This window comes from Orbicella faveolata, unplaced genomic scaffold (genome assembly GCF_042242905.1).
Source record: "Orbicella faveolata isolate gen_17 unplaced genomic scaffold, um_ofav_v1 contig_3, whole genome shotgun sequence".
Lineage (NCBI taxonomy): Eukaryota > Metazoa > Cnidaria > Anthozoa > Scleractinia > Merulinidae > Orbicella > Orbicella faveolata.
In genome coordinates, this window is record NW_028301558.1 from 7,085,790 (window position 1) to 7,112,905 (window position 27,116).

At 37.3% G+C, this 27,116-nt stretch overlaps 1 protein-coding gene and 1 pseudogene across 2 annotated transcripts; both read left to right on the forward strand.

Annotated features, from left to right (window-relative positions):
- Nucleotides 1-13,821: 13,821 nt before the first annotated feature.
- LOC110039924 (uncharacterized) lies at nt 13,822-19,478 on the forward strand. Its single transcript, XM_089297812.1, has 6 exons — nt 13,822-13,964; nt 15,091-15,115; nt 15,749-15,795; nt 17,844-17,974; nt 18,102-18,389; nt 18,907-19,478. The coding sequence occupies exons 4-6, from the start codon at nt 17,858-17,860 to the stop codon at nt 19,165-19,167; spliced, it is 666 nt and encodes a 221-aa protein (XP_089153938.1). The 5' UTR covers nt 13,822-13,964; nt 15,091-15,115; nt 15,749-15,795; nt 17,844-17,857; the 3' UTR covers nt 19,168-19,478.
- A 3,263-nt stretch (nt 19,479-22,741) lies between these two features.
- LOC110039922 (collagen triple helix repeat-containing protein 1-like) lies at nt 22,742-26,506 on the forward strand (annotated as a pseudogene). The gene is made up of 3 exons (XR_016209699.1): nt 22,742-22,859; nt 24,919-25,257; nt 25,890-26,506. The product of XR_016209699.1 is annotated as a collagen triple helix repeat-containing protein 1-like (transcript).
- The last annotated feature ends 610 nt before the right edge of the window (nt 26,507-27,116 follow it).

Below are 27,116 nucleotides of genomic sequence, written 5' to 3' on the forward strand. Positions count from 1 at the left end.
CGCCAGTAAGGGCGATGAAAAGGGTAATGAAGGGGAAAACATAGAGCCGAATGAGAACCGGCAAGAAAGATAGGAAGGCAGCAGCTTCCACTCGCTACAAAACGCCCGTTTACCCTCACAAGTTGGGCGCCTTGGACACACTAGACCCCAGTGACAAGTCGTGCCGGATTTAAACATTCAAACTTATTATTTACCTGACGAGATTCTTAACGGGGCGAACGGGCGCACCAGACTGACTATCAAGGCAGTTAGTGAAGCCCGTAAGACTTAGTTTGTTCCGGAAGTAATCGAATTGTCTCAAATAGTAACATTAAACTTTTTGGGCGTCTGCTGGATCGCTAAATTCGGTAAAGTTGTTGCTAAACGCACTGACTTTTAGTAACATAGGCACGCAAGGCGTGCAAGAGTTTTTTTTTATGAAGTGTCGGAGATAGGAGCATTCATGGAGCTGTTTACAGAAATGATTTGGTTAATTTGACAAGTTTTTTTGGTTGCGATGTACAGCAAGAAAGAAACTAAGAATTCATGATGTACCTGCGATGTTACATCGGTCGTGGTAAGATAGCCAAATAGTAAGTCATAAAATGTTTGACTGAACAAACTACAGTAAATCTGACACGTCTCCAGATTAATGTAGATACCATCTTATTTTCTAACAGGCAATTTGATTCGTTCTTTGATACAACCCACACTGTGATTGGTGTGACACGCGCACATGCATAACTCCCTCACTCACCGACCAAATAGCCCTTCCAATCCCCAAGAGGAATTTTTTCGCATTTTATACGAGTCGTAAGTTTACCCTTTTTACACAACACAACACTACTTCACCGAAAATAGAAAGAAAGAGGAAAAAAACCTCTCTGACACTTTGAAAGTCTGATTTAATTACATTGCACTTTAACTTGGTACCGCGCAGTCTTCAAAGAACATTTGAGCAGTTTTCATACTTTTTACCTTTAAAAACATCGGACTGAAATGAATGTCATCAAATAAAACTATCAAACTGCTACTGCAGAGACGTAAAAACCGTCCAGAAATGAAAGTTTCTTTTTTGTTTAATATCCTGGAAACAATAGCCGATAACTTGTCAGCTCTCATTGAATTTACTACCATATAAAAAACGAAAGTGTCAAGTTACCATTTGTAACTAAAGGTAGTAAACATCTCGTGGGAAAAAGTGGTGACGATTCGTCAGCTCTAATTGAATTTACTCCCTTTTGAAAAACAAGAGTGTCAAATTACCCTTTGTAACTAAAAAATAAAAATATCTCGTTATATTTGCATGCAACAAGAACAAAACAATCGTTACCTGTACTTACTACTGTAAACGTTAGAACTGTTTCAAGTCTAAATAGTCTCGTCTCCTCTAAAACATGTCCTAAGAACTAGAAGCGACGATTCGTGACCTCTAATTGAATTTACTCGTGAAAAACAAAAGTTTCAAGTTACTTTTGTAACTAAAAAATCTCGTTCATTTGCATACTACTAACTCACGAACTGTTTCAAACCTCAAGGCTCATCTCGTTCATAACTAAAATCCTCAGCCTAACCCACAGAAAATGTCGAAGTAAACCCCTATATATGAATACTTCCTCCTCTTTTATAGAAGAATAAATATGGCCGTTCTGAACTGTATCGGGATCAAATCTTCTCACATACCATTTACCTTTACAACAAGAAATTTGATTGGCTGTTTATAGTAGATCCAATCTGATTGATGTGACATACATACATCTCTCACTCACTCACTCATCGATTGACCCGTCCATAACATACCCGACGCGCCGACTAAGAGGTATTTTTTTTTCAAAAAAAAAATAACTCAAAACTTAAATACCTAAAAGGTCCTCAATACATTTCAAAAGTACGAAGGCATAACTGTGTACATATATAGTTAGAAATTTTAAGTTTAATCAGATTTTATTCAAAAGGTACCTTGTTTGTAATTTTTGACGATTTTTTAGTTTTATTCCAGCTTGCAAACTAGAAGAATTAAATTCATCAGTTGTAATAACTGGAGCTGAATAGGTTCATCGAAATGGAACCTACTTAACTCAGTACAAAGGTCCGGAGGCTTTTGACTGAGATGTCGTTTTCTCCGTTTGAAATTTTAGTTTTGATTTGCCCACGCTCAACTTTCAACATAAATAATTGCTTTGTCAGTCATAACGATTAAAAAGAATAATATGAAAAACCAGGACCGTCTACCGTATAATAATGAACCAACTGTCAAACAAAATCAGTCACCCAGAACTCGTATATTCACAACTCGAAGTGATTTGACACAACCAGAGAAAACAGCTAAGTCACTCTATGAACACAAAGGGCAAGTTGCAGAAATTTAACGAGAACACAGTAGAAAAAAATGCTTGTTAACGTTCTTTTCCATTTATACATTTGAAAGTAAAGTGTAGGCTATTTAGGTTTGGTATACACGCTGTTGTTTCATTCATTAAAGATATAAACATAATCAAAGATATGTTCCTACTGCTCGAGGCTAAAATTAAGACACGATTGTCTTACTGGAAAATACTAAAATACCACTCGTAAAACTCATACGAAACCACATCCGGGACTCAAGAGGATGATTTCACTGATATCAAGTTTGTCTCTTAAATTGTACTTAAATTCGTTGGTTAATGATCGAAACATCTTCGGGTCTTCCTCGAAAGTCTTTGGCGATCTTCGGTCATCTTCGGAAATCTTCGGCGATCTTCGGAAATTTTCGGAAAACGTTCGGCAACGTTCGTGTGACCTTCGGACAAGTTTTGGAGTATCTTCGGAAAGTTGTCGGAGATCTACGGAAAAACGTCAAAAACGCCGTCCTCAGTATGTCTACATAATAAAAAGAACATTACCAGAGGCGAATAAACTAAACAAACACGGCCGCAGACTGGTCGCCGTAAATTAAAATATGCGGAAATCCACGGTTCAAAAATACTGTTAACTTTAAAAACCTAAAATTCCCAAAGAAAGGTGACCAAATGAAAGAAACATGACAGGAAGTTCAAAAACAAATTTTCATTCAAGATGAGGCAAAAGAAAAGCTATCTATAAGCAAAAAAATGTTCAAAATTTCGCAGACGTGCTTTCGCTGCGTGACAGCATGTTAAAATTTATTCTTCACGCTGAAGCGAAAGCTTGAGTTTTTGCCGACGGCTTTTGCAGTCGTTTTATCAGCCGTGGCTTTAGAAGTCGTTCGAAAATTTGAATTAAACTTCGACCAGGAGCCATAATCGGGGACGGAGACCGTAAGTCTTGGGATCCGCGCGCACCTATGATATGGGACAATTTTTCTATTTTTAGAACAAATTACGCCATCCTGACGTCATTTATACGCGCGGATCCACGCACATGTCGCGGGCTCTCGCGTGGATGTTGTCACGTTGCGTGATCAAATGGTGAGAGTGGCGAGATTGTCTTGCAGATTTTTCACAGCGATGGCAGGGAATAAGGCAGGGAATTAGATCCAGGGCTCTTATATGTAGCTTTATGCTCTAAACAAATGGAAAAGGTGAGTTTTTCAGGGTCGAAAACAAGACTTCAATTTCACGATGTGAATGAATAATAATATGTGCTCGCGTTAGTTGAACGCGTAAGCTCTTGCGTTTGTTCTGTAAAGAAAAGTTATGAAAGAAAGCTCTTTACTCTGGTATCGAGTTAATTTGAGAGTTTCCCAAACAATGCTTAATCATAACCAAACCCTGTTGTTGATAGTTTCTTATTGCTTCTGTTTGTTTGGCGAGTTTGCAAAACTTTCTTTAAGGGAAAGTCTGACGCGTACATAAGTAGCTCATTTGCATAGTGCAGCGCGTGCACCTTCAAATCCGAGTCGGTGTTTTCAATTGTCAACAAATCTTGACAAAGATTTCTTTCGTTGTCTTTTGCGCTGAGATGCTGCAACAATTTTCACCAACGCCAAAAGGCTACTAACATCATGTGTATTTCTTTAACATAGTGAAATTTTACACTGCGAAAATAAAATAAACAAGGAGTTTTGATAACTCAACCAACAAAATCGAAATCTTTATTCGAGTACCGTTGCTATTCGAGTTGATTAAAGAAAGCTGATTATTTCTGCTGTATTCACATATTTTCAGCTAAGCTTTTAATATGTTCTCAAACATTTATGTTATATGAGTTCGATGTACGTTTTCACACGAAAGTGGGGAAGTCCAATTTGTCATGTTTTACTGATTGTACAAAACACGCATCGGCGGGCGCTCTTATTCATGACAACAGACAATTTATTGGATTTTTACACAAACAAAACTGAGCAGCATCTACAGACATAAACTTTATTGTCACTTATTGGGCCTTGATAAAGCATCAAGCGTTGCTTACAATTTAGGCAAAACTCAAACTTGCAATTACGTTGTTGTACTTACTTTTAATTACTTTGTTTCACTTTTCGGTCGAGAGAGACTGGCGAAATCCTCGCAACCGTGTGGCAAGAGGAGGGAAACTTTGAAGTCCTGAAACGGTGCTATATCCAAATATATCCAACTGTTTTTTGTTGTGTTATGGAAAAGCTGTTAATCTTCGTTCAACATATGTCAGAATATGTGAAACTTAGAGTGGAGTAATGTGGAGCTCTTGCAAAAGAAGCAGCGGAACACAACTTGGTCAGCAATATAAAGCGGGACATGACTAAATTCGGCACTGTCTTACTTGACTCAAACTGGAGTAGCTTACGACGAAAATACTAAAGCAAAATTCCAACGGACATAAACGTATTGATTTGTGGGCCAAAAGCATCAAACGTTTCGGGAATTTCGGACGCCATTTCCTCGCGCTGTATCCGCAAAAATCCACGCAGCATGTACGCGCATGTACCGCACATGATGGCGCAATTTGTTCTAAAAATAGAAAAATTGTCCCATATCATGGGGACAGCCCCAATACTAGAAATGGCGCGCGCTTACGGTCTCCGTCCCCGATTATGGCTCCTGACTTCGACGTAATACTGTACATGACCATTTTTGTTTCTTAAGTCCAGGAAGCTGCTTTAAATCCGCGATCTGTATTCAAAACCCACTTGAAAGCGCATTGACTTTGTAAACACAAGGTTGTATTTACCTTCAAAAGCATCCTTAATTTCCGATTCAGAACTTTCTGGCCCCAAAAACTACAACTTTGACTCCTTTCTCGTTCAGGCTGGACACCTGGTCTTTCAATAAGGAAATTAAAGGAAAAATAACAAGACAAACTGTCTCAACAACTTCTCTTTCACCATGTTTAAAAAAGTCCAACACAAACGGCCTAATGTGGAATGATTAAAAACTCTCTCCAGATCCATTCGGTGATCGCGGCGACTAATGTATCCTTCAAATACTAAGTTGATTCACTCCGATTTCTTCGAAACCAAGCTTCTTGAACAAAACATCTTGTTTCAGCTTACCTGTGTTGTGTGTAGCTTGCGAAGAGCCCCGGTGCAAAACAGGTCATGAAGACCTTCCCTCAAAACAAACGTTGCGACTCTATTTGCCCACTAATGAACACATGTGACCTCTAAGTTTTAAAAAAGGCACTGTCGAGGGTCAGAAAAATCCGCGAATACCAAATATACTCACTGACAGGTGTTCGGTGAAGGATAAATTAATCCACAGACAACTTCGTACAGACTCGATCCCGCTGAAGTTAACAGCGGTTTAATTAATTTAATAATGTTTGTTTTCTCCACCTCACTCAAGTAATGTTCACTTAGCACAGTGGGTAGTGGACAAGCCTGCAAACGAAAGATACCGCAATCGACTCCGGGTGCATGTCGATTTTCAACTTTTTTTCCTTTCCTTTTTCATTTTTAGCGATACAGTAAATAAATAAATGCTCTGTGTTTATATCATTTCGCTCGCTATATGCGCATTTACCATATCATAACCGTACTTCAACGACTTCTATTTCTGTAAAATCCATACGAAGTCCGCATCCAGTGAGAACCTGTGCTGTTCATCGATTTTAGGCAAGTTCTCGATGTTCTGATTTTCGGTGACCGAGTCTTTTTTAACTGTATATCTTTTAATGTAGATCTTTAAAACAGCTTATTTTAATTTAAATTTAAAAGTAAGCCGCGAGCGTACCTCATTTGCGTAATCTTTACAGCCCATCGATCGAGCGACACATTTTCCCATAACTCACGATAACACGTGTTGCGCAAGTGCAATTCACGAGTTAAAAAGGTGAAACCGTACTGAGGCATTCAAAACCATATTCAAAGAAGGCAGAAGACCAAAATATTTATGGGTTGATAAGGGTAAGGAATTCTATAACAAATTCTTAAAGGACCTATTATAAAAAAAATAACATACAGATGTATTCCACTGAGAATGAAGAAAAGTCATCTGTTTGTGAAAGATGCAACAGAACAATAAAAACCAAGATGTGGAAGCAGGTCACTGTTCAAGGTAATACACAGTATTTAGACATACTACTTAAATATTAAAACAGTGTAATAACACCAAGCACAGGTCAATTAAAATGACACCTACAGAAGCCAGTAAAAAGAAGAATGAAGGAATTGTATATTTTAATCTTTATGGTGATGGAACCATCATCATCAAAACCAAAGTTCAAAGTGGGTGACAAAGTCAGAATAAGTAAGTATAAGAGAAAAGTATTTGACAAAGGATACACCCCAAATTGGACTGAAGAAGTGTTTATGATTGATAAGATCCAATATACCAATCCAGCTACTTTCAAATTAAAGGATCTCAATAATGAAGAGATACAAGGGAGTTTTTATGCACATGAATTATTAAAAGCCAAACAGGATATATTCAGAATTGAAAAAATCATTCGTAAAGATCACAAGAGAAAACAAGCCTTAGTGAAGTTGAAAGGGTATAGTGATGACTTCAACAGTTGGGTGCCATTGAAAGATTTGAAAAATATATAAACGTAAAATTATCTAATGTATATATATCAGTACTGCGGTATAAATATTTATCCGTTTTCGCTATTTCTGATAGCCAAAAATATTATTGTTTCTGGCTATTTATTCTACTTTCATTTTTACACTAATACGTTCAATTTTGGGGTTTTCTTTTGTAATTGTATAACAATTTTTTCTATGAATTTTTGTTTTTGAGTCACATGCAAGACATTTTACTTCATCTTGTTTTGTTTTTGGCCTTATGTCAGATGATTTTATATGATCAGCAGGTAAATCCTCTTTTTGAGGTACTCAAATCTGTATGAATAACCATCTGTTTTAGATATACCTGTTTTATGATATGGAATTTTGTCACAAAATTTTTTCACATTACTAGTATAAACACCTAAATGTTTTTGTACTGCATACATACTGTTGTAATATGCAATTTCATTTGTGGTACAATTTACTGCTTTTACACATCTCACGTTTTGATATTTGTATTTATTTGTTGATGAAAAATCAACATCTTTGGTTATTTCCTTACCTACCTGATGATGTGTCATGCATAAACGATTGTCTATTCGGTCTCTATTGACATGAAAAATCACTTTTCCATCTGATATCAAACCACTGAAGCATTCCCAAACAAAACGATCAGCAAAGTAGGTTTTCTTGTTACTTACACCATTTCCATTTACAGTGCACACTATCCTTCCTTTATTCACATTACCAGAAATTGGTATTTGTTTTTCAATATGAATGATTTTACCATCCTTTGAAGCGGCACAAAAATCATAAACTGGATGAACTTTATATTTACAATTATCAACTTAATTATCGTCATTACCATGTGAAAAAGTAACATCGCTTTAAATATTTGACATATAAATTATCAAAAAACATATAAAAATATATAGTTATTATATATTATGGAGAAGAAAAAAAGAGGAAGACCTTTTGGTATTTACACGCCAATCAAACTTTTCACTCAAGAAGAAAAAAAGAGCAGCAAAAATCAGACACAATACCCTTTGGTTATTAAACACAGATTGGTATTGTGATGTTTGTAATAATAGTCACAATTATACAATGGCAGGTAAACATTGTCATTAGATGACCAATAAACACCATATAAATGCAACAAATAAATCTGAATTTTTGTCCAGTAAAATTGTAACAAATAAATCTGAATTTTTGTGCAGTAGAAATGCAAAATATGATTCCAATTTTTAATTCAAGAAGAAAAAATCTGTTTCTTTATGCTATAGAAATCCAAAAAATGATTCCAATTTTAAATTCAAGAGTAATTACACCCCCACCTCAATTCAGAGATGATTACAAACCGATTGCTGCTCCAAGAAAGAAAATCATTCCACCACCACCTCAGTTCAGAGATAATTACAAACCAGTAGCCGCTCCAAGAACGAAAATAACAAAACTCAACAAAGCTTTGAAAAACGCTGTTAAGGCGTATGAAGTTGACATTAAAAACGAAAAAGACTCATTAGGGCAGCTAAACAGCACCAGTAAATGGACTGAAACTTATCTTAAACCTTTGTTGAACAATATTAAAGGTTTTAAATTAGTTGAGACATTAAAAATAGCTTTCAAAAAACCAGCAGGTGAAAATACAACTACAAAACAGCTTATTTCAATAGCAAAACTTCACCTATTATAAATGATATTGACATCGAAGAAGCAATGAAATTAGCTGCAGAGCAAATAATCAAAAAGAATATAGCACAATGGTTATCAGAAGGTTTTGGTTTGATAATAAAATCAGTTGACAAACACTATTTGAATATAGTCAAATACAAGCCGATTAAAGGTTCATCATACATCCAACTGCCTAAAGAATTGAGAAACTCCAAGAAGGGTTTGGTAAGCATGAAAAACAAAGATAATGAATGCTTCCGATGGAGTCATATCAGACATTTAAATCCACAGGAAAACGATCCACAACGAATTAATAAATCTGACAAGGAATTACTCCAAAAACTTGACTACAAAGGAATTAAATTTCCAGTAGATGTGAAACAATATAATAAAATAGAAAAACAGAATAACGTCAACATCAACGTCTTTGGATATGAAAACTACAAAGATATCCGATATATGTATCAAGAGAAAAGTTTGATGATCAAATGAATCTTTTGTTGATAACAGATGGTGAAAATAAACATTACGTTCTAATAAAAGATTTCAATAGATTCATGTACAACCAAACAAAATATGAGCGTAGAAAACATTTCTGTGTGTATTGTTTGCAATGTTTCAGTTCAGAAAAGATTCTCAACAAACACAAAACAAATTGTATAGTCATTAATGGTGAGCAAGTTATTAAAATGCCTGATGAAGGTGAAACTGTTAAATTCATCAACCACCATAAACTAATTCAAGTATCATTTGTAATATATGCTGATTTTGAAGGAATAACAGAAAAAGTACAAGGTTGCAAACCAAATAACGATAAATCGTACACTGAATCATATCAAAATCATAAAGACTGTAGTTATGGTTATAAAGTGGTTTGCTATTATGATGATAAATACACAAAAACAGTACAGGTATATATATATAGAGGTGAAAATGCTGTTTATAAATTCATGGGAAAAAAAACTTTATATGAAGTGAACTACTGTAAAAAGATTATAAAAAATAACGTCAGCAAGCCATTAAGAATGACCGCTAAAGATGAAGAAAATTTTAAGAAAGCTGATGATTGCCACATTTGTGGTAAAAAATACATTGCTAAAGACATCAGAGTAAGAGATCATTGTCACATGACTGGAAAATAGAGAGGCTCAGCCCATCAAGATTGCAACCTTAATTTCAAACTGACTGATAAAATCCCTGTTATATTCCACAATCTGAGAGGTTATGACAGCCATTTCATCATGCAGCAGATTGGTCAAATAGCCAAGAATCATACATACAAAAATAAAAAAAGGTGAAAAACAGCAGATGAATATGAATGCAATTCCCAATAATATGGAAAAATATATGGCTCTCATGCTGGTTAATCATCTGACCGTCATTGATAGTTTTCAATTCATGAGTTCAAGTTTAGATAAATTAGTCAGCAACTCATCGAAAGAATCATTAAAATACACATCCGAAATGTTCAGAGGTAAAAAATTAGATTTAATGTCTCAAAAAGGTATATATCCTTATGATTTTATGGATAGTTCTGGAAAATTCAATAAAACAGAACTGCCAACAAAAGAAGAATTTTTTAGCATCTAAATTAGTGAGCATATAACAGATGAAGTTTTATGAATACGCTAAAATATTTGGAAGAAATTCAAACTAAAAAATATGGGTAAATATCATGATCTGTATTTGAAATCTGACATCCTACTGTTAACAGATGTATTTGAAAATTTCAGAAAGACTTGTTTGCAATACTACAAATTCGATCCGTGTCATTATTTCACAAGTCCTGGATTGAGCTGGGACGCTATGTTAAAGATGACTGAAGTAAAACTTGAATTGATGAGTGATGTTGACATGTTTCAATTTATTGAAAAAGGAATGAGAGGTGGAACATCATATATTTCTAATCGATATAGTAAAGGCAACAATAAATATATGAAAAATTATGATGAAAATGCTCCTTCAAAATATATAATGTACAGTCGAACCTCAATTATCCGGACCAGACGAAATAGTCCGGATAATCGAGGGTCCTGAAAATCGAAAATATGAATATTAATGAAGAACAAAACTGTTTAAATAAAGCGACATTTAATCGTGAAACACCACTTATACAAATCGCTTGGAAAACATTATGGTCTACTGTACATCTTGAACCACTCAACTCTGAGCCAGTCATAACTCATTTGAGTGTTCTTCATTAGTTATCACGCGTGCGAGCGCTGCTTTTGCTCTTTAAAAGCAAAACAAACTCGCTTTTCCCTGCACTTTTCAATGCTATAGTTTTAAAATGAATATTGCTAAAGATCTTGATTATGACTAATAAATATTCATGCCAAAATTGGGACTAGAGAAAAAGTCCGGATAATCGAGAAATCTGGATAATCGAGGTACGGATAATCGAGGTTCGACTGTATCTTGATGCTAACAACTTATACGGTTGGACCATGAGCCAGTATCTACCAGCTGGCAGTTTCAGGTGACAGAAAAAGAAATTAACAAAACAGACTTAGCTTCGTATAAAGACGACAGTGAAAAAGGATTGATTTTAGAAGTTGTTCTTGAATATCCAAAAGTACATGATCTTCATAATGATTATCCACTCGCTGCTGAAAAATTAACCATAACTGAAAACATGTTGTCAGAGTATTGCCAAAAAATCAAAAACAAATATAACATTTCAATCGGTCAATTGCAGAAACTGACTCCAACATTAAGCAAGAAATGTAAATATGTTCTTCACTATCGAAATTTACAGTTGTATCTTGATCTTGGGTTGAAACTGAAAAAAGTACATAGAATATTAGAATTCAATCAATCTCCTTGGTTAAAAAATACATAGACTTCAATACGCAAAAAAGAACCAAAACAAAAAATTCATTCCAAAAGGATTTCTTCAAACTTATGAACAATTCAGTATTTGGAAAGACAATCGAATATATCCGTAAAAGAGTTGTCGCCAGACTTGTAACTGATAAAAAGAAGCTATTAAAAATGACATCGAAACCGACTTATGCCTCATCAAAAATTTTTAATGAAAATCTGGTAGTCTGCATAAGATCAAAGAAACACTAACCTTAAACAGGCCAGCATATGTAGGTATGCGCATTCTTGATCTCAGCAAGACATTAATGTATAATTTTCATTACAACTACATCAAACAAAAAATACGGTAATAAAGCAAAATTATTATTCATAGACACTGACAGTGACATATGAAATAGAAACAGAAGATGTTTATGAAGACTTTTGGAAAGACAAAAATAAATTCGACAACAGTCATTACCCAAAAAATAGTAAATTCTACAATGAAACAAACAAGAAGGTCATTGGTCAATTCAAAGACGAGGCAGCAGGCGCACTCATAAAAGAATTCATAAGTCTAAGAAGTAAAATGTATTCATATATCAAGGACGATGATGACAACAGTAAAACAGCAAAAGGTATTAAAAAGATTGTGATCAAAAAAGACATCAAACATGAAGACTATAAAACACACTGTTCAATAACAAGCGAATGTATCACACAATGAAAACCATCAGAAGCAGCAATCATCAACTTGGGAGCTATGAGCTTAACAAAGTATTATTGTCTTGCTTCGATGACAAGAGATTCGTCCATGATAATGGAATAACAAGTTATGCATACGGACATCATAAAATATAAAGAGTTCAAGGCCGGCACAGCTGTGCCGTGACGTCATAGAAATCATACGACTGTCTCATGACTCTATAACAATAGAAATTGGATTACTCGGGTGCTTACCATTTAGCGAAAAAATCCGGAAATTTCGGTTAAAAGTCAAAAGGAACAGTAATTTTCTGGAAAATCCGTTCGGAAATTGTAGACTACCTCCAGAGGTAGTCCTCTTTTTCCGTTCGGAACGGAACGGTGGAAATTTCCTTACCATTTGCTAAATTTTCCAGTTTCCAGTCTCTCATCAGCCGAAAACAATTACGAGAAATCGAATTGCAAATGGTCAGCGCCATCTCGTTCGGTTGGTTTCCTGATTTTTGTAAAACCCTTACCATTATTCACGGTCATCCCAAGCGGTTTAATCGGACAAATGGTAAGCATCCCTCATTTCCGAAGGAAAAAATTCCAAACAAACTCAATATAAATGTAGCTCGCAAGTTTCTGACGCGTTAGAAACACAACGAGCAGAAATCAACTTCCTGTCTTTCTGAGAAATGAGAGGCAATGCAAACACATACACAAATGACATGCAATACAAACACAGTCTCATGACTTGAGAACAATAGAAATTTGATGAATCATTTCCTAGGGAAAGTCCCGACATAGACCAACTGTGTTTCCGAGAAATGTCATGTCCGGTATTTGCGAGCATGTCAGGCAATTGATAACGCAGTTTATATTTCTTAAAGAGTATATAGTTTGATGTAAAATCTTTCGGTCTCATTTGATTGATTGAAGAAATGAGCTAGAAGCGCTAACTCCTATACTACTGTCGACAAATAGCTTGAAACGACGCCGACATTTTCTTAAGTCTTCAGATGAAGATTTGTGAATAATTTCAGTGAAGCGTGAAGCGAACTTTTGTCACTCAGTTTTTGATGGTTTTGACATATTTTTGACAGCTTTATGTCAACTTTCTGTTGGCTTTTTAGCATGAATTGTAATTGTGGACTTACAGTAAAAAACAAATATGAGAAAATGAGTCGTGTTTTTCGATGAATTGTGAGTTTCTTGTTCGACGCGAAGAAATACATGGCAAGTTTTTATTGTAGAATCTTTTTGTAATTGAGTAAGGTCGGGCCGGACGGGAAAATATTTGTCTCTCGGTCAGGACGTACGGACCTCGCTGCGCTCGGTTGCGTACGTCCTGACCTCGAGCCAAATATTTTCCTGTCCGGCCCTCCCACTCAGTCAATAAGTACATAATCTTCTCGCCACCATGTAATATCCTCTATTTATTTTTTTCAATGCAGAAAGATCATACACCGAACGAACTGTCACAAAACAAATCTGATTAAGGCCAAAATATGTTTCTTTTTCTCGTCCAGCCACTTGATCCTTAGTCTACAGTAAACTACGTTTCGGGAACAACACGTGGCGAACAAAACAAGAATGGAAGCCTTCATTCCATTGAACAAAACAAGGTCAAAACGAACCGTTCTAGCCAATAAAAGTTGGCGTTAGAATGAATTTATTGTTTAATATTTATGTACTGTTGCTTCGTAAACTTGTTCTGACGAGATGGGCCAGCAAAAAATATGTTTACTTTCAGGTTGTTTCAAACGTAGAAGATTAATCAGAAGTGAGTTTGCAATTGTGCCATTACGGATAATTGTCATTTTGGATGCCCGAGTAGTTTTGACGCTAAACTGATCTAAGACTCTACTTTCTCTCCTACCGTATAGCTGCCTCTGTTTCCGCTCCAACAATCTAGGCGCTGACGGTCAAACAAAAGGTAAGTGACTAACTGCCTTAATAGGAAAGTTCGTCCAAAATTGATCTCAATTTTGCATTAGAAAATAGAAATCCATTAGCCATCGAGACTGGCAAGGACTTGAAATAGGCTCGATCATGTTCAAAGTAAGTCCAATCTGCTATGATGATACTCAAATACCTTCGAATGTTCGCTGTTTTCCGAGATAGTGTGTGTGTGTGTTTTTTTTTTTTTATAAAAATAAAACCGTATGTACGCGACGTGCGAAGAACAAAAGTTGCTAGCTTAGTAATGATGTCACGCAATTACGAGAAGTGGAAGACGTTTTCCTTGCCTGATAGAATTATATTGATTTATTATTTTATGTCTAGTATCAAGTAGATTGATAGGTATTTCTTCGATTGTTACAAAACCGGATCCATATTGGCTGTATCTTGGAAAATAAAATGAGAAAGAGCGCAATGCAATGTACAACGTTTCTTTAATACCATCAAATGTAAAGAAATTCTTAATCTGACAAGCCTCGTGTATTAATCCTAGCATTACTTTTCTTTTTAATTACTTCTTCAAGTGATATTCACAAGATGAGAAACATTTTGCACTCTTTCTGGCATAAATTGTATTAAAATCAGTGAAAATTATTCGAATTATAAATAAATATTTCACTCCGCGAAAGAAAGGGCTGAGAGTATGTAAGTGTTATGAAGTTTTTATTTTTGAGGGAAGGGCTTTATAGGCACAGATCTCTTCCTTTGTTTTCTGCCGAGAAAATTATTCTGAAGGATTGCACTGCACATTGAGAAAATCATAGGAAATATCAGACAGCATTTAATTATTGGCCACATCGGAAAGTAAACCCTAGCCAATAATTTCGCTTGTTGGAACGAAAAAATACCTCGAGAAGTTTATGAATTGGTGATTACAAATTATCTTGTTATTACCGAAGAACCTCTTAAACAGACCAAAGAAAAAGCAAACTATAGGTCTAAACAGAAACGTTTTCCTTAGATCTGAAAAGCAACAAAAAATACTGTACAAGCCGCTAGTTCAAGATCGCATTCACGTTAAGATAACTTATGGATTCTTTGCTCTTTTTGATGCTTAAACTAACACTCTTTCTTTCCCTTTTCCTATGTGCATTGAGAAGACACAGGTACTGAGATACTTCACAGGTAAATATCATTCAATTCACTGTACATTTCCTCAGTATTTAATGTTTAATAAAGCATTTCACAAAAACTTTAGCTTCGAAGTCTAGTGAAAAATTAAAACGGAAAATCAAATCAGATTGTCCAAGCAAAATATTTATGTTGGGTTCAGGTTTTGAGAACTGACATTTGCAACCATCATGTGAAACACACAAGAACAAATTAAAGTGATCTTTTTTTATCATTAGCCACAGTAGCACGAGAGTTGTGTAATAAGCTTTGTTTGCAGTAAATCTCAGAAAGTTCAAGTCCGTTTAGAAAAACGCGACAAGCAAATCAATGGAGCATGTAAGGGTTCATTTCATTGGACAAATGCACAACTAAACAAACAGCTCCAGCAAATAGCACTGCTTGTTAGAATGAGCAAATCATTTAAATATGCATGTAGTTTTACGAACTTGTTCTGACGAGAACCTCGCTCAAATCAACGGGGTTGTTCACTTGGTAACTTAGTTCTGAACAGCAACAAGCGTGAAGGCCCAGAATAAAGACGCAGACGATGTAAGCTTATCATTATCTCCTTATCATGCCGCTTTTATTGAGCCTTTTCTGATTTTGAGGTTAAATCTAATGATCACTTATCACTTCTCTTATTAGAATTTTCTGTCCTCATTAAGTTACAAAGAGGCTAAGTTACTTCAAAGGTAAGTAGAAGAGTACTAAATATCCCTTGTCAGATCGTTGGTTACATTAATCGCTGCGTCAGCTACAGATTTCGTTCAAGAAGAGAATGTCCTTCTTCGCCTCGTCGGGATAATTGTTTTTAAACTGTTGAACTCGAAGTTTCCAGTTTTGTACGAATACGAGAATTGTTGATTACCTAGTACTCTTTATACCAAAATTTCCAAATCAAAATTTTTAAAACGAGTAAGGCCATATTCACTCAAGACCATTAACTTTTTTAGGACCATTATTTTAGAATTCGTAACCAAAAACCCTCAATATTTCTTAAGCCTTGAGCTGTACAAAGTTGAGTCACTTTATTGCTTTGATAATGCTTCACGGCGAAGGCAAAATGTAATCAGGAATGCATGGTATACTTATAAAAGCCTATTTGCGTTGACATATCAAACAAACGGCTGAATACTTCCCAGAATTTACTAAAAATGCATGACATTGCTGGGGCAAAGGTTTAGCAGAATATGTTCATGTGCACTACCGATAAAGGAACGATCCGAAAATCCGAAAATGCTCTGGACAAAGAAACAGAGCTAAGTTCAAAGAAATTGTAGAAACGGAGTTTTCCTTTTAGGTAGGAGTATATGAGTAGTTAGATAAAGTTTCTACGATAATTGTCAGCAACACAAGCAGTCACTCCATTAGAATTATGGCGACGAAAAAAATCGTTTTAGTTAATAGTGTATTGCTTGTTAGAATAGGGGTTAAATTTGAAAAAGAATATAAACTGTTTCACAAACTTGTTCTGACCAGAATTGTATTAAACAAAGCACTGGAAAAATTACCCAGCGAAAGTCAAATATTGTTCTTCGCTTCTGAACAGCACCAAGAAACTCAAAGGATCGACAATTTAACGGTGCAAGCCTAATACTGTTTCGCTTATTTCCTCCACGTTTTGACGAAAAGTCTTCAATTTCTTTTCGATTCTTTCAAGTTCGGCGTCTAGGCTTGATCTTCCACTCAGACAACTCAGACGGTGACTCGCTTCGCAGATAAACGTTCAAGACTTCAGAATTGCTGGAGTAAAGATTTCGACAACAAATATCTGGCGAATTTCTGACTAAGCGAAAGGAAAACAAAAGCAAAATTCAGATAAGCTAGTTTTACAGGTATAAATTTAATCCATTTGGAGAGTTCTGTGCATCTGTTTTTGAGGCCATTTTTTTCGTCGTCTCAAGTCATTAATTTTTAATTTGCTCATTTGCCTCAAAAGAAAAGAGACAAAATGATCTTCACATTTGCATCAGGTCGTATAATAACATGTAGTTTGCTCAATCGACAAATGATAATGCTTTTTGCGCCGGAAAATGTTTTATCGTGAACTTACAAAGAGCAGAGGTTATTCTTACAACGTCAAAGTTTACAACATTAACCAATTCAAAAAAAGATGCCACATGCATTAACTCGCCCAATAAAATTGCTAAAAATTATAATCAGCTCTCGAACCTGTATTTACGCGAACGTCACAAACAGCAAAATTATTACTTCATTGAACAATTTCGACAAGTTAGACCACTCGATCTTTTGCGCGCTTATTAAATCAAAAAATTGTATAGCTTGTCTATTTACCTGAGAGAGAATAACACAAAATCTGGGCATCATAAGTTTTCTTTATAACCAGAATAGCAAGGGGTATACTTTATCAAGAAAGTTCACCGAAAACAAAGGATAATGATCTTATATTTTCTTACTCAGCTCAGTCATTTGAAACGAAGACAAAGTAGTCTTCCTTAATGGCATAATCGGACTTTTTTGTTACGGATTTTGTGAGCCAAGATAGATCAAGCTTGTTATATTACTGATACTCAACTGAGAGAAAACCTTGTTTTACGTCAAATACAATAATACTCCATCTCAGCCCGTAACTTATTCACTTAAGCTCTCATTAGGTGCTAATAATCGGCCAAGAAAAGTTACTATAACTACAAAGTTATTAGGTGCCATTTTGTGTTCGGTGCAGGAAGCATCAATGATTTCTACTTAACATTGTTGTTGTTTTCCTATTACCTTACAGACTGAAGGATATTAATGGCAAACTCTGGTATGAACATGGCAGCTATCATATCATGTTTAGTGATTCTAACATTGAGTTCTTTGTGCTCTGCGATGAACAACAACAGCAGCGGCGAACCAAGTGGAAACAAAGTGAGTTCATTTTATCATTATCACGAGGTCATCACCTCCACTGTGACTACTCCACACAAGGCCATCTTGTTCTATAGAAATTTTCTGAGCTAACAAATGCTCATTTTACTGTATCATTTACATTTAGGGAATTAAACAGGCTTGTGGTCAAAGTTGTTGTTGTACCGCGCCAGGATTCCCAGGAATCCCAGGGATCCCTGGGAGCGCTGGTCCAGCAGGACCTGTAGGTGCTGCGGGATCGCCCGGCCCCATAGGACCGCGTGGAGGCCAAGGCAAAGATGGCAAACCAGGAAGCCAAGGCCCTCCAGGAAGCCAAGGCCCTCCAGGCGCCCAGGGACCAGAGACGTTCGCAAGTAACTGGAAACACTGCGTTTGGAAAAATATGAACGAAGAAAAGGACACTGGATTAGTAAAGGTAAACAGCACACTTTCTTATTTAATTTAACAGTACGTCTTAATCATTCAAGTAAAATGGCGACTCTCCTCTCTTAGGAGCTATCAGTTTAGAACGTGGACAAGAACATACAGTAAAAAACCTGCATGTAGAACCAGGTGGTTTAAGAACCTGCTGGCAGAAATCTGGTATTTTTAAACCCAAAAATATAAGCTCCTGTTTAGCCGAGCAAGATCAAACAGTTTCTTATATGTGGATGACAGTTAAAGTGTAATAAACATTTTAACCAAGGAGTGTGACTTCAGATTACAAATTTATATTACAAGCAAATACTGTACCAATATTATGGAGAAAACACTACACATACATAATTTCTGTAATCAGTTGTGTTGGGCTTATCATACAGCTATGAATAAATACTGTATGTTTAAGAACTAACTCCAAGTTTATTCATTTTTCTGGAAATCAACAACTCTATCTCCTTCATAGAAATTAAGAACCTGATTAGGAACCTACTTAGCCTTTTTTTTTCATATAGGAATGTCATTTCAACAAAACGTCAGACAAAACTGGTCTGCGCGTGTACTGGAATGGCAACCTTCGCATCTATAACTGCCATAACTGCTGCAGACGATGGTATTTTACCTTCAACGGAGCCGAGTGCTCAGCTCCAGGGGCGATTGATGGCGTGATCTATATGGTACATGGAACTGGTAACAGAAAGAACTTGCACCGCCCTCGCCATATTGAAGGGGTGTGTGAGAAAGTGGCCAAAGGCATTGTGCGCGTGGGATTCTGAGTCGGTAACTGTGCTGGTTACGGATCTGCTGACGCACGGACGGGTTGGAACTCAGTGTCCCGGATCTATGTGGAAGAAGTACCACCCCCGCAGGCTTAAATTCCGCTGAGAGACGACAATAAAATTCCAAGTTCGGTTTTGGAGTAGACTAAGTAGAGACACTATGAAACTAAGCAAAACAAAATAAGCTCTTAAGGGTTATTGTAAGAAGATAGTAGGGATCTCAGTTTGGGCTTTAGCCGCTTTTGGTAAGATCCTGCTGATAATGATGTCAAAGTAACCATAAATAAATGACTTGGCATGGAAATAAACCCGTTGTAGGCGTGTTGATAACATAAAACTGAGACAAGAAATATTTCGATATCAGGCCACGCGGTGGAAATTATTTACAGTTCAGCCAGCAATACGTTATGAGCTGGTACTTTCGCAGGTCCCCTTGATTGTACCGCTCTATTTCACAAGAAAAGTCAATTAGATAAAAGTTTGTGCTCGTCAAAAGGCAACCACCTCTTGAACACATTCAGGGAAAACTTGACCCCTTCTGTCAGAAGTTGACTATCAGAGCCAGGTACAGTACCTTTACACAACAACCCCTGTAAGGAGATCATCTCATCAACAGCGAGTACATTTAAGCTTCTCAGCTAAAAAAGGGCGTTACCTTTCACTCGCTGCTCAGATATGTCGGTTCCGGCTTCGACCGTCTAGGATAAAATTTACATCTGAATCAGGCCAATGACAAAATATTGAATGCGATCGGTGGCGGATTATTGTAGAAAATGTGCACCTCCTACCGGTTTAACCCCTCTGATGTATACTTCTCTAAAAAAGCCGTTTTGACCGGGAAAAAATGGAAAAAAGAGAAGCAACACAGGAAGGTATTGTTTTCCCATTATAGACCACGTGATATCCTCTAGAGAATATCCATGTAAAAATTATTCACTCATATACACGCGACTATTTGAAAATCCGAAAAAAGGAATTCTCAAGAGTTTCATCACATGGTCTGAAATGGGACAACAAACCACCCAAGCTAGAAAGTTGCTTTTGTGTGCCAGTGATGTCAGTAATGGTTCAAATCCATAGTTCAGGAGACGTGATCAGAATTCCATTTCTCCTCATAACGCCAATATATAATCGAACAGGCACACCACAAGCATAAAACGAAAAAGTCAGCAAAAGGAAGTCTTCATGCCGAGAGGTTTACATACAAAAATAGAAACCAGCAAGACGTTCACTGACGAATTTTGAACTCTTCTCTTAGGGTGGCTCAAAACAGTTTCCAACACTTTTCAAGACGGGTCGTTATAGCCACTCTTTATCCGTTGATGCTACAGTCATGGTATTTTAAAAAATGGCCATTCATTGGTGAGCACGCTATTATCATTTTCGTGACACAACAGGCAACTATAGCAACAGTATGACCCGCTAAACACACCCTTAATCTTAATTTTCAGTATTTCTATTTCAAGAACGACATGGCGACACCCATTTTTAATGACTTTGAATTTTGATTGTAGTGGAATAAGGTGCAACTTTTGGCAATGTTTGAAAATATTCTGTTCATGACGTTCAGATCCATCTTACATTTTTAGAAATTTAAGGTGGCTGTGAACCCTACGCACAGAATTTAAGAACAGCTTTCATTCGATCGCTACGATAGCTGAGAAGAAAGTTCAGCGATCGTTCCGATTCGAGAAAACAATCGCTCGGAAGATACACTCGTTCTCTCAGTAATTGCACGTACAGGATAAAGACAGAATGAGGGGGACAAGTGGCACCCGAGAATCCATGAGACATGAACTGTCATTAACCGTTTCATCACTTGACAAATTGGGTAAACGAAATCAATCTGCTTTCCACACATGAAAGCTGAAAGCTTAACTAGCCATTAAATGGTTAAAACTGAAAGCCAGAAACGCTGTACCAAAAACGAAAGCCATACCCTGAGGCTGGAAGAGCCTGTTTGCCAGGAACTGAAGCCTCGAAATCATTTCCCCAAAATGCAGTTCGCAGAACTGTGATCTTCGATTTTTAACTGTTGATAACTTTTTACAAAAAAGAGCGTGCTGCTTTGTATTTGACTGCCTTAATGGAACTCCATGCTTTCCATTTAAAAACTATTTTCACCGATTACATCATGACGCTTTAAACACTCGCAACAATGGGAAAACTGCAAAACTACCAAAAGTCAGACTGGATTTTGCGCGCCGTAGCTTTTATTTTTTAGGTGCCTCGATTTTTAATTTATTGCCTTTAAGTTTAAGAAACATTAATTCTAGAGTTTTATTTAGGAAAGCCTTAGACGATTATTACTTGTAATTTCTATTGTATTTTTAACGGTTTTTAATATGTATCTTATTTTATACATCTTAATAATTCTTGTTTATTAGTTTTTAATTCTTAGCAGGACCCCGTTGATAACAGTACTTTGTACTGAAGGGTTATCCTGAGGAAATATTCGATTATATACTATAAGAAAATAGCCAATTCGGCAAAAACTGAAAGCTGAAAATGCCATGACGAAGACGTGAAGCCGAACCTTGAAGCTGAACAAGCCTGTTTGCCAAAAACTGAAGACCAACAACTTGGCTACTCCGGCACTAAAATGCCAACATTTCACAATAGGTCAAAAAGCTGAAAGCTAAAGCGCTATACAAAAAACTTAAGCCAAAACTTGAAGCTGAATCAGCCCATAGTCTAAACTGGCAAAAGTAACTCCAATATTGTAAAAACCTATGCCGAAAGTTGACAGCTGAGATGAAACTGAGAACTATATCCTGTATAAATAACAGTTACTGCTTACAAAATTCTTTATAATTCTATCGATCAAGTCTCAGGTAAGCATCATATTGTGCAAATGGTGTCTTTTGTTCTAGTAACAAGCTTGTGTTTAAAAGTCGATTTTCTTTGTCGCCTCAGGCCGTTTCAGTGATTTTCGAATGAGGCTAAAATCATGCTTACACTTTTGCTCCTTCAAGAGAAACGCGCATAATTCAAGTTTCTCAAGTTTGCGTTTCAGTGTTGGGAGGAAACTGTTGACACCAACTTAAACGTGTGAGCATTTTTCTAAAGCGTATGAAGACTTGATGTTAGTTTTGCCAAAATAGTGTCCTGCCCATTATGTTTTGTTCACTATATATTGAATTAAATTTGAGGGATTGGATGGAGGAAAGCTTAGAAAACTTACGCGATCAGTGACCTATACTGTAGTGCTGGTGGTTTTTATCGAATTAAACTATGCTCGTTTATCTGCTTATTAAGGCGTTTCACTGACTGTCTGAGATATGTTTTCAACTGAGGAATATTCTACAGAGAGAAACATTTTTCCAGCGATCACTTCCAGCCACAGAAAAAAGCCAAGAAATCCATCTCATGAACAAATATGAAACTTCTCTCGCATCCACAGACATACGTCACACTATATAGGAACTATAAATGTTTTCCTTATATTAGCTGGTTGGGAATTTTTCGGAACCAGTACAGAAGCTGTAGGAAATATTACAATGACTGCAAAGATACCAACCGAATGACAATTGTTTCCTCTCCACAGGTCAAAGAATAGTTCTCGATATTTTCAGACATGAACTTGTTTTCGACCGCTATGCTATGCTTACTGGTTTTACCGCTGATTGTCTGTACCGCGGACAACTCCAGCACCGGTAAACCAAGTGACGACAAAGTAAGTTTCCTCGGTTCACTCGTAACTTCCATAGGATCCTTTCATTTCTTCTTTGCCTCAGTTGTTCAAGCAAATGTAGTTAAACTGGGCTCATTTTGTAACGGAGCTCTATTAAAAACACCAGTAACATTTAAACGAACGATTACAAGATAGAAGTAACATGGAAGTCTACGAAAGACTACTAGAAATGGATACGAACGATTTTTTGGAACTGTTTGAAAGAATAAATGGACTTTTACTTTCTTCCTGTAAGGGACCGTTCATTTTTTATAAGGTAGGGGGGGGCTGGTGGGATTTGGGGGGGGGCCATGCGAAAAAAAATGGCTTTCGAGGGGGGGCCATCCCAAAAAAATAAGGGAAAAAGGGGGGGTCACGTGAAATATTTTAGTAAAACTTTAAAATGGCATAACGTTTGAATATCAAAAAAATTGCTATAGAATAAACATAGAAGGCAGGATACAAATTTATTACAAACTTTCCTTCTGCTTTAAAAAAACGTTTGGCTACTGAAAAGAAGTATTTAACACTGTTATTTTCGAATGCAACTTTCACTGGCACTCATCTTCATCTTCGCTGTCATCGAGTTCTTCGTCGCCGCTTATGCTGCTATGGGAGTCTCTTTCACCAATGTTGCAAGAAGCAGCAATGCTTTCCGTCAGAGTGTACTCTTCAGGGTACATGAAGGTGTAAACATAATCTCTGACTTCCTGCTCAAGGTTTGTGGTGAAATAATTCCCTTCCAAGAGCTGTGCGATGTATGGCCCATCTCTTCTAAATAACGACGTGGCAGCATCCTCAACTTTAATACACTCTTCCGGGACGGCCGTTCTAGGAGGGTACACAAGGCATTGTGGAAGATCATTTCCTAGCGGGTTTCCAACACAGATTCCATAAACTCGTTGGACGTTGTTTTCAGTCCGCTTCCTCTTTCTTTCATTTGACTTTCTGCGGTTTTCTTTTTTCCTTCTCCTTTTGTTGATGTGCTGTTTGAGTGTGCCCTTGAATATGCTGTTATAATTGCTCTTATTTTCTAGTGCTTCCATGTCCTGCGTGACCTTCGTCAACTTAGCTTCTATACATTTGATCTGTTTTACATTAAAACTGTGGGCAAATTCTTCGCCCTGCTTTAAAGCAAGCCCATTGGACTGAAAGGGTGTGGAATCATGTTCCTTTACATCTTTCAATATGACATTCAACTTTTCCACAATTGCTCTGAGCTCTTTGATGGAGAAGTTCAGTTTTCTTCCATCACTGGGCTTCAACTGGTACCTTGGCATGGAAAACTCACCCACCCTTTCTGAACAGCCATCCGCACTTAGAAAGATTGCTTCTTTTGCTTGTAAGATGTCAAACTGCCTGGATCGTTCAGCTGTAAACCTTTTCTTAAACGACTCGTCGCTTTCGCCATTATTGCGCATTTTGGAATTTTGCGCATTTAAAAAGCAGCAAGAGTGAGAAAGTAAAGGCAATTGTAAGACATTCATGCTTGCAGCAGAAGAGTCCTCTCAGAGCTGGCCAACCAACCCTGAGAAATGCCAGGACATTGACACAAAATGACAACAGGGCAAGTGCTGACAGCAGTGAAACAGATGAAAGTGACAATGATGAGTATGACAGTGATGCCATTGACTCTGGGGGAGAAGATGACTCAAATGACGTCATTCTTGCATTCATCAATTCAGAGGAGGAAGATGCCAATGAGAGGCCAAATGCCACACGCTCAGGGCGAGCCATAACTAGGAGATCCGAAATTGACTTCTCTTTCTTTTGATTTGTTTTTTAAACAACAGCTCTCTGTCGTATAGGGATTGTAAATATTGTCTTCATAGTGAGCACAATAACGTGAAGTAGGGGGATAATAGAGAAATATTAAAAAAGTTGAAATCTAAATATTGTTTGTTCAATTTTTTTTTTGGGGGGGGGGGGTCATCCCAAAAAATGACCGCTATAAAGGGGGGGCCATGTGAAAAAATTGGTAAGCTGAGGGGGGGTCATGCGATTTTTAAATGGTGCTTCCCAAATCCCACCAGCCCCCCCCCCCCCTCCCTCATAAAAAATGAACGGTCCCTAAGGCACTAAAACAACATTCCCACATGGACCTTGTGGTTATGGTGCCGGTGCTTGCTTTTGCGCGCCAGGAATCCCAGGTATTCCTGGGAGCCCTGGTCCCGCGGGACCAGCAGGTGTTACGGGATTGCCCCTGCCCGCAAGGACCAACGGGGCCGCGAAGAGATCAAGGCTACGATGGCAAACAAGGACGCCAAGGCCTCCCGGGGCCAGCGGGCCCACCAGGAGCCAAAGGCGACGCGGGCGATAAAGAGCCCCGGGGACCTCCAGGTACATCAGGGAGTAACTGGAAACAGTGCGTGTTCAAAACTCTGAACGACGCAAAGGACACTGGATTGATCAAGGTATGTGTAAGCCTTTACCAGTCACGTCAATGGGCCATGTATGCATGAAGTCAAAATGTAGCATATAGATCCAGCCAAGCCTAAAAGCGGACCTCCCATAGCTGATACTAATCATCTACTCGACACAATAACCTTTAAAGAAATTCACTAATAAGCATTTCCGCAAACCGAATGAATTGAACAGCAACAACAGCGACAACAACAACAAAAATCCCGAGGAATCTACATAAAGACCATATGCATATTTGAGTATCAAATGGCAAATCCTGTCTCAACGAAGGAAGGCCGAATTAAAGAAATGTTAAAGAAAATTCGTCTCAGATTGATTATCATTCAGGCAAAGCCAACAAATGCATTTAGATGCCGGAAACGTCAAAAATAATCATAGTTTTTCACATTTGCGATGCATCATTGTTGATCAATGTAAGTTTACCAGACATGGCAAAAATATATATGCGGGCTCAAATAGGTAACGTATAAGACCTGCAGTAAATAAAAACAGTTTACGTCAGTTTATTGTCACCGCGAATGTTCAATTCTAACATCGCACTTGCAACGCGAAGACTTTGATCAGTTTCCGTTTCGATATCGTCTCGTAGTTGTTGTTGATGATGATTTATTAATCTCTGTAGGAATGTGTTTTCAACAAAATGTCCGACAAAACTGGCCTGCGCGTCTTTTGGAATGGTGTTCTTCGCCTCTATAACTGCCATGCCTGCTGCGGGCGATGGTATTTCACCTTCGATGGTGACGAGTGCTCTGCGCCAGCAGCGATTGATGGCGTGGTTTATATGAATCGTGGAGAAGGGGGCACCAAAAATTTGCACCGTGTACGACAAATCGAAGGAGTGTGTGAAAAACTCCATAAGGGTGCTGTGCGCGTAGGATTCTGGGTCGGTAACTGTGCTGGTTACGGTTCTGCTGACGCCCACACAGGTTGGAAATCAGTGTCCAGGATCTACGTGGAAGAAGTACCACCCCCACAGGCTTAAGGTGGCTCTATGAAAGAGACGACGATAAAACTTCAATTTTTGTTTTGATGAAAGTTAAGATTAGATCGTCACTTTGAAGTTAAAGATAAGCAAAATAAACATGAAGGGGTTTAATGTCACCATTGTTGTTACATAACAAGTAAAGAAAAAAAGTGACGGCTTAAGTAAGCTGAAGCTGGTGATGTAAAGGTAAAAGTATGCAAACAATTGGTTTGCAAATTAAATGGGGCACAGGATTGGCTCTCGTTTAAAGTTCACCACTTCTTGTTCCATTTGTAATTAGCTAAAGCCGTTTACGTTATCTTTGAATTGGAGTTGGGATGCGATAACTTAACCGGTATATAAACATAGGCATCCAATGCGTATTTACAGTTTAGCGGACAATTTCGTCACGTTACTGTAGTTAAAATAGCTGCACTTCTGCAATAATGTGACTCCAGAAAATAAGCACACAAATTTCCCTACCCACCTTGCCTTAAACACAGTCAGGAAGGTCATTTATACAATGTATATGATTTTTCTGCAATTTGGGGAATTTAGTCCTCTTCTGCACTTTATGTCCATCTACCACACAGGGGACCACTGGATTGGATCAGTTCGTTTACTTCAGATCAACTTCAGATATGAGCTTACAATTTGTTAGCAGCAGCCAAAATTGTTTTTCGAGTGTTTTTCAGCGATAACATGTGGAGAACTCACAGTGAATTAAATGTTTGACGTGTAGAGAATGTTTTCTATCAAATTGTTCTAGGAGTATCATGATGCAAAACTCGTGAATACAAATGGGGAATGAAATTATGTCAGGAGCTGCTGAATATCCTCCTGATTATGCGTATAATTTTGCATTTGATTTTGCACCCTTTGCGT